This window comes from Gekko japonicus, unplaced genomic scaffold, assembly GCF_001447785.1.
Source record: "Gekko japonicus isolate JY-2015 unplaced genomic scaffold, Gekko_japonicus_V1.1 scaffold2836, whole genome shotgun sequence".
Classification (NCBI taxonomy): domain Eukaryota; kingdom Metazoa; phylum Chordata; class Lepidosauria; order Squamata; family Gekkonidae; genus Gekko; species Gekko japonicus.
The window spans coordinates 177,309-185,924 of NW_015161489.1; the positions used below are offsets into that span (position 1 = coordinate 177,309).

The following is an 8,616-nucleotide window of genomic DNA, read 5'->3' on the forward strand; positions in this document are numbered from 1 at the left end:
GATTGGGTTTATACCCCGCCCTTCACTACCCAAAGGAGTCTCAGAGCGGCTTACAAACTCCTTTCCCTTCCCCTCCCCACAACAGACTCCCTGTGAGGCAGGTGGGGCTGAGAGAGCTCTGACAGAAGCTGCTCTTTTTCAAGGACAGCTCTTAGCAGAACTATGGCTTACCCAAGGTCATCTAGCAGGTGCAAGTGGAGGAGGAAGATGAAGAAGAAGAGATTGGATTTATACCCCATGGCCCTTCACTACCCAAAGGAGTCTCAGAGCGGCTTACAAACTCCTTTCCCTTCCCCTCCCCACAACAGACTCCCTGTGAGGCAGGTGGGGCTGAGAGAGCTCTGACAGAAGCTGCTCTTTTTCAAGGACAGCTCTTAGCAGAACTATGGCTTACCCAAGGTCATCTAGCAGGTGCAAGTGGAGGAGGAAGATGAAGAAGAAGAGATTGGATTTATACCCCATGGCCCTTCACTACCCAAAGGAGTCTCAGAGCAGCTTACAGACTCCTTTCCCTTCCCCTCCCCACAACAGGCACCCCCTGTGAGATAGGTGGGACTGAGAGAGCTCTTGAGAGAAACTGCTCTTTCTCAAGGACAGCTCTTATCAGAACTACGGCTTGCCCAAAGTCATCCAGCCAGGTGTAAGTGGAGGAGTCAGGACTGCTGGTTGGATGCTGTGCTCGTGGTGGGGCACTGCAGTTTGGGAGCCAGAGCAGAGAGCTGATCAGGGAGGTCTCTTGCTAGGGTTGCCAGCTCTGAGTTTGGAAATTCCTGGGGGGTTGGCAGCTTAGCCTGGGAGGGGTGTGGTTTGGGGAGCAGAGGGACTCGGCAGGGTACAACGCCATGGAGTCCATTTTCTCCAGAGGAACTGATCTCTGTACTCTTGAAATCAATTGTAATTCTGGGGGGGTCTCCAGCCACCGCCTGGAGGTTAGCAACCCTGTCCATTGTGCCTGTTTTGGAGTCTGGGATTCATTTCATGGGATCGCACTGATTAAAATGGAGGAAATAAATGCTTTGGAAACCTTTTTGCAAAGTGCTGATTTGGTATTATGCAGTTTAATCTCTGCGAGGAAGAAAAGTGGTTGCCATTACCCAGGGAGTAGTAGCTGTACACCGTGACGGACCCCGGCTGAACGAGACCAGCCTCAAAATACTTGTAAGCTCTGAATTCCAGACATTCGTCCACCACATGAGAAACCTGGGGTGGAGACAGGAAACAAAAAGAGACAATACATCGTCGTGTGCCGCCAGATCTCCACTGGAGACAAATCATCTCTCAGTGTGATCCTGACGAAGTTGTTCTGCAGAGATGCTTAGGAAGGCAGGGAGCCAGAGAGAGACGGCTTTTTCGGTCCCCCGCAAACTTCCCTGGCAGAGTGGGGATTCGAACCTGGGTCTCCCAGATCCCAGTGTGACACTTTAATCCTAGTGTGACACTGTAACCCTGAGCCTTCGGGGAGGGCGGGATATAAATCCAAAAATAAATAAATAAATAAACCACTTGAACCATCTTAACAACTACGCCACACTGGTTCATCTCGTTTGGACTGAATAGTCTGAGATGTTCACGGCCTGGGTGCCTTCCTTCTTTCTTTTGCCATTGGGAGAGGGATGAAGTTTGTGGTAGGAATGGAGGAACCACCGCTCCCCTTTCATAAAATCATAGAATGTTAGAGTTGGAAGGGACCTTGCAGGTCATCTAGTCCAACCCCCTGCACTCTGCAGGAGCACAGCCAAAAGATAGCCCTACATACCTACAACATACCTGAGAGATGGTCGTCCACCCTCCGCTTGAAAATGTCCAGCGAAGGAGCCCCCACCACCTCCCGAGGCAGACTGTTCCACTGCTCAACCACCCTTACAGTTAGGACGTTTCTCCTGATATTTAGCCGGTATCGACTCCCTTGTAATTTCCACCCATTAGATCTAGTCTTGCAATTCGGAGCAAGAGAGACTAGATCCGCTCCCTCTTCTACATGACAGCCCTTCAGATACTTGAAGACTGCAATCGTGTCCCCTCTAAGCCTTCTCTTTATCCAGGCTACACAGACCCAACTCTTTCAGCCTTTCCTTATAAGACTTAGAATCATAGAATGTTAGAGTTGGAAGGGATCTTGCAGGTCATCTAGTCCAACCCCCTGCACTCTGCAGGAGCACAGCCGAAAGAGAGCCCTACATACCTACAACATACCCGAGAGATGGTTGTCCAGCCTCCGTTTGAAAATGTCCAGCGAAGGAGCCTCCACCACCTCCCGAGGCGGTCTGTTCCACTGCTCAACCACTCTGACAGTCAGGAAGTTTCTCCTGATATTTAGCCAGTATATCGACTCCCTTGTAATTCCCACCCATTAGATCTCGTCTTGCAATCCGGAGCAAGAGGGAAGAGATCCGCTCCCTCTTCTACATGACAGCCCTTCAGATACTTGAAGACTGCCATTGAGTCCCCTCTAAGCCTTCTCTTTCCCAATTCTTTTAGCCTTTCCTCGTAAGACTTGGATTCCAACCCTCTCGCCATCCCGGTCGCCCTCTTCTGGACACGCTCGAGCTTGTCAGCATCCTTCCTCAAATGGGGTGCCCAAAACTTTGACTGCACTTGGACTGACATTGCACTATAACTGGATATGTCAAACCTGTGGATCCCCACTCAGCCTGACCCTCCTGCCATACGGTGTGGCTCACCAAATGACTGACAGACCCCATCTTCTGGCAGCCCTAGGTAGGTCACACCACAAACACAGGCAGTCCAGCCAGTGGCCGACAGGAGCGGTTGCCCCACGCCCCACCCTAAGCGAGGCCCAACCGCCCGCAGCCCCAGTGGGTCTGAAGGAAAGGGGGATAAGAAGAGCAGATTCCTGAGCCTGCCTCCACCTGGGCAGCTGGTCACAGAAGAACCAATTTACCTTGTCCAAATAGATGATGAGGTTCCCCCTTTCAGACCTGACGGTGTCGATTTCGTACCTGGAGATGTATCTGTCCACACCTTCGGAAAGCTAAACACAGGACAAAAACGTGAGGCCCCGCAGAGCACAGGAGAGCAGCCATTCAAGAGTCTCCCAGGGCCACTGGCCAATCACAGAGGGGGAAATGCCAGCCGGGCAGCCTTTGCCTCCACGGAAAGGGAGGCGTCAAGACACATACCCGGGCTCTTCACGAGTGGCCTTGGCGTTAACGGTACGCCGTCGAGGGCTGGAAGTGGGCATCCCAACCCGGGATCACCTTGGCTCAGCCGCGGGACCTCCGTCTTTGATGGATTCAATATCCCCCTCCTTCCCTTCATGCCTTGGCCCACCTACCCTCTTTAGGTCTTCCGTGGCTGGCCCGTAACCCGTCAGCATGGAGACATCGATGATGGTCATGGTGGCATCGGAATCACGGAGATACCTGCGGTCAGAGACAGAGGGGGGAACGCGCTCGGAATGGATTTCTTTGCCCAGAGAGGGACGGGTGTTCATTCCATCCCCTCCACGTACCACCAGGGCCAGGTTACACGACAGAATACAGCAGGGGTCATTTCATAGAAAAAGATGTGCAGGAGCTCATTAGGATAACTCATTAGCATAACTCATTTGCACATGCCACGCCCCCTGACATCACCGGACGTGTGTCAGGAGGCAACACCCACCGCTCAGGCTCCACTGGACTCTCTTGGATTGCTGGCTATTGGGGGTGGGGACGTGCAGATCTGCCCTTGCAGAAGAGGGAGAGCTTGTACCTGAATAAAACTTGGTCTTAAAGGTGCCACTGGACTCTCTTGGATTGCTACCTATGGGGGGGGGACATGCAGATCTGTCCTCACAGAGGAGGGAGAGCTTGTACCTGAATAAAACCTTGTCTTAAAGGTGCCACTGGACTGCTTTGGATTGCTAGCTATTGGGGAGGGGGACACGCAGATCTGTCCTCACAGAGGAGGGGGAGCTTGTACCTGAATAAAACCTGGTCTTAAAGGTGCCACTGGACTGTTTTGGATTGCTAGCTGGGGGGGGGATGTGCAGATCTGTCCTCGCAGAGGAGGGAGAGCTTGTACCTGAAGGCAGGTCGGGGGGGTGCTCTGCAACTTACCTGGCTGCTTCTTGCTCTGACTGAGGGCTGCTGGGAGCAGGGGGTGGGGCTTGTTGCATGTGCCTGTCCCCTGGGCTCCTTACTGCCGGAGCTCCGCTCCTGTGCGCTCCCGCAGGAAATGACCCCTGGATACAGTATTCAGAGCACAAGCAGCCCCACAACAGGGCAAAAAGCGCCCTGGAATGTTTTGCCTTGGGAAACAGAGTGGTGGTGGGGGACCGATGCCCCTCCTCCTCCAGCACTGTGGTCCCGATCCACACCAGGCCTGGCAACACTTGGGGAATTAAGTTTCCCACAGCCGCCATGGGATTGTGAAGAAAGTGAGTGGGTGTGGGAATGAAAGACTCCCGTGAGGCAAGCCCGAGAGTTCTCAAGTTCTCACCGGGAGATTGGCAAATGCACAAGGTCTTCTAAGCCTGCATGAGTCTCCTGAATTACTGAGAGCACAAACTTTGCAACGTTCAAGCAAGATAACAGGAGCTATGAGAAAGAACATTCTGTGAAACACACTGTGATTTCTAGCTAAAGGCTTCTTCATGTGACGTTTTCACTGTACCATGTGTGAGGCTGCTTGATTCTAATAAAGCGCTACTGACAGGCAGTTCGAGGGACAGAGCAGCTTGGGACAGAGAGAGAACTGAGCTTGGTCAGAAAGCTTCGAGAGATCTGTTGTGTTGTGTCGTGACTGAACCCTAAACCTACAAGTGGGCCAAATGCATCATGTGGATAGGCAAATCCATACAAGGCAAGACAGGTTTAGGAACAACTATAACACCTCTCTCTGTCTGTCTGTCTCTCTCTCTTAAAAACTTCTGTTTCTCCCACCTTCTGACTGGGATATAAGAGCTCAGGGATCTCCATTCCGACTTGTATCTGAGGAAGGGAGCTTTGACTCTCGAAAGTTTGTTCCCTGAAAATGTTGTTGGTCTCTGAGGGGCTCCTGGCGGCTTCTCCCTCGGTGACTCTGAACGGCCATAATGACCCAGAGTTACCTTCAATGCCCACCGGTCTCACCTGGCGCAGATTTCGATCTTCATTGCTCCAGAGACTCCATCTATTGCCTTACCTAGAAGTTGTTTTGAGAGAAGAAGAGAAATTAGCCTCTTTGCATAACACCCAGGCTGTGCGAAGGGCCTCGGAAGAGATCGTTCACTCCACTCCAGAGTCGGTGTGAAAAAGGATTCGTCCGCATGCTATGCACTTCATCTCTAGCTTGCTCACCAAAAGACCCCTCCCATTAACAAAAAATCCTTGCGGAGAAGTTCCCATACGGAGTAGGTGCGCATATTCTAATCTAACGCTTTATTGAAGCCGGTAGTGCTCATTTGTATATGGTTGAATATCCTTGAACACGACGACTTGGCAACCGTGATCCGTGCGATGGTCACCTCGAGATTGGACTACTGTAATGCTCTCTATATGGGGCTGCCCTTGTCGCAAACTCAGAAGCTACAGCTGGTGCAAAATGCAGCAGCCAGGCTTCTAATGGGCCTCCCAATGCGAGAGCACATCCAGCCTGTGCTGAAGGCATTGCACTGGCTACCGATAGCATACCGGATTCGTTTCAAAGTGCTGGTTCTTACCTTTAAAGCCCTTTATGCTCAGGGACCTACATACCTGAGGGACCGCCTTTCCCCACATGTTCCCCAGAGAGCACTGCGATCAGGGCCTCAACACCAACTCACCCTCCCCCGACCAAAGGATGCTAGGCTGGCTACGACCAGGGCCAGGGCTTTCTCGGTGTGGGCTCCTCTTTAGTGGAACGAGCTCCCGGAGGAGATCAGGGCCCTGCGAGACCTCATGCAGTTCCACAGGGCCTGCAAGATGGAGCTCTTCCGCCAGGCCTTCAATTAGGAGCCGCCCTGGGGGTAGAACCCTGTTCCCTGCAGTCTTCAAAGCAGCCTGAGCCAGCCGCACAATGTTAGATCGGGGTCGACCACTAGGAAGGCACTGGAGTCAGAGCGCCATCCCAAATTTAATGTTAAACTGCTATTTGCTTAATGGCAATTGGATCGTCATCCGTTAGCACCTTTTAATGTTGAAATTGTTCGTATGGTTTATATGGTTTTTAGTATTATCGATGTTATTTATTGCCGTTTTTATTCTTCTGTAAGCCGCCCTGAGCCAGCCATAGCTGTGTGTGTGGGGTGTGTGTACAAATTTAATAAATAAATAATAAATAAGTAAGGGTGCCAACCTCCAGGTGGGACCTGGAGACCCCCCGTATTTCAACTGATTGCCAAACTGCAGAGATCAGCTCCCCTAGAGAAAATGGCTGCTTTGGAGCTGGACTCTGTGGCATTATATCCCTCTGAGGCCCCTCCTCTACCCAAACCCCGCCCTCCCGAAGCTCCAACCCCAAAATCTCCAGGAATGTCTCAACCCAGAGTTGGCAACCGTACTCCCAATCCATGATTTTGTAAGGCATTCATGTACAGGAATGCTGGTGTGGATGGCCCCATCTCCATACGTGTGTGAGTGTGTAAAGTTGCAGCTGAAATAGAGCAGGTAGAGAAAGACATCCTTTTCTCCCTTTCTCACAATACAAGAACTCGTGGGCACTCAATGAAATTGCTGAGAGGTCGGGTTAGAACAGATCAAAAGAAGTCCTTCTTCACCCAAAGAGTGATTAGAACACATGGAACTCACTGCCACAGGAGGTGGTAGCGGCCACAAGCATGGACGGCTTCAAGAGGGAATTGGATAAGCATATGGAGCAGAGGTCCGTCAGTGGCTATTAGCCACAAGGTATATACAGGGACTCTCGGTCTGGGGCAAGCGATGCTCTGACTTCTTGGTGCTTGGGGCATGGGGGGGTCAACAGTGGGAGGGGCTTCTAGTGTCCTGGCCCCACTGCTGGACCTCCTGAGGGCACCTGGTATTTCTGGCCACTGTGTGACCCAGAGTGTTGGACTGGATGGGCCCTTGGCCTGATCCAACATTGGCATCTCTTATGTTCTTATGACTTCTGGCGACCCCACAGGGTTTTTGGGGGAACTGATTAAGCAGAAAGTGATTTGCCGTTGTCTTCCCATCTCCATATACATCAGCTGCATCAAGATTTAAGTAGCTCTGCTCCAGATCCTCAGGGATTATGCAGCCGTTCAACTCAAGAGGAAGCATGTAGGTTTTCTAGTTACTCAGATCCCACCGTTGGGACTTACGGAGCTGGACGGGCGTGACAGCCACGTGCAGATCAAAATTCTTGCAGGGAACAGCCTCCTCGCGGAGTTTTGCGCTGTACATGGTCACTACGGTCATGGTGGCCTGGCCCTGCCCGGTCGCTTTCACGGTGAAGTCTTCGTTGATCTTGGTCTGGAAAGTAAGGAAAGTTCACACGTATTGCACTTGTTTTCAGTTTTTCTGGAGCATCAGGTGAAAGAGACGGTAAGCCTACAAAGGATCAGTAAGACAAATACCAAGGTGATGATGTCTCTTTTGAGAGCCAGTTTGGTGTAGTGGTTAAGTGCGCGGACTCTAATCTGGGAGAACCAGGTTTGATTCCCCACTCCTCCACTTGCACCTGCTGGATGACCTTGAGGAAGCCATAGTTCTGATAAGAGCTGTCCTTGAAAAAGAGCAGTTTCTGTCAGAGCTCTCTCAGCCCCGCCTACCTCACAGGGTGTCTGTTGTGGGGAGGGGAAGGGAAAGGAGTTTGTCAGCCGCTCTGAGACTCCTTTGGGTAGTGAAGGGTGGGGTATACATCCAATCTCCTCCTCCTCCCCCATTGCTAAAGAACTTTAACGTTTGGTGTAGTGGTTAAGTGCACGGACTCTAATCTGGGAGAACCGGGTTCGATTCCCCACTCCTCCACTTGCACCTGGCTGGATGACCTTGGGCAAACCGTAACTCTGATAAGAGCTGACTTTGAAAAAGAGCAGTTCCTGTCAGAGCTCTCTCAGCCCCACCTACCTCCCAGGGTGTCTGTTGTGGGGAGGGGAAGGGAAAGGAGTTTGTAAGCCGCTCTGAGACACCTTTGGGCAGTGAAGGGCGGGGTATAAATCCAATCTCCTCCTCTTCCTCTTCTTCTTCTTTTTTCTGACATAATCTTCCCTTTCTCAAATATATTTCATTATTTATATACAAAATTTGTATTCTGCCCTTCTGCCTTCAACCAGCTAACCAGCTAACTGCCACTGAACCGGCTAACAATTTAAAAGATGTTGGCTAGAATCACACTTTACAACCAATACAATCAACCGCTCCCCAAACGCACACCTCTAAAACAACTTTTTAAAACACCAAACTTAAAATGCACACAAAACATCATGACGGGAATTAAAACATCGGTTAGGAAGGAGGAGTGTCACTGGAATGAACGGGAGGGGTTCTCTCTCTGCCCATCGATTGCTTCTGAAGGATCATCACATAGCTTTGAATACAGCATCTGGAGCAGGGAGTTTTAGGCACCCGCAACATTCGTGCAAGACTGCAAGAGTGGAACCTGGGACTCTACAAGCACGCCTGCCCTATACCTTGGAACCCAACCTCAAGTCTCTCCTTAGCAGGGCCGGCCCGAGGTTTTCCGGCACCTTAGGCAAAACTAGCGCCCCCC

General features: G+C 51.3%; 1 protein-coding gene across 1 annotated transcript in view; it reads right to left on the reverse strand.

Annotated features, from left to right (window-relative positions):
- The window catches only part of LOC107125722 (A.superbus venom factor 1-like), a gene marked incomplete at its 5' end in the record, with an annotated part of 47,282 nt that overhangs the window by 14,197 nt on the left and 24,469 nt on the right, over positions 1-8,616 (reverse strand). Inside the window, 5 exon segments of the mRNA XM_015429175.1 lie at positions 1,095-1,200; positions 2,903-2,992; positions 3,296-3,383; positions 5,076-5,127; positions 7,226-7,376. Of these exon segments, the coding sequence (XP_015284661.1) occupies positions 1,095-1,200; positions 2,903-2,992; positions 3,296-3,383; positions 5,076-5,127; positions 7,226-7,376 (487 nt within the window).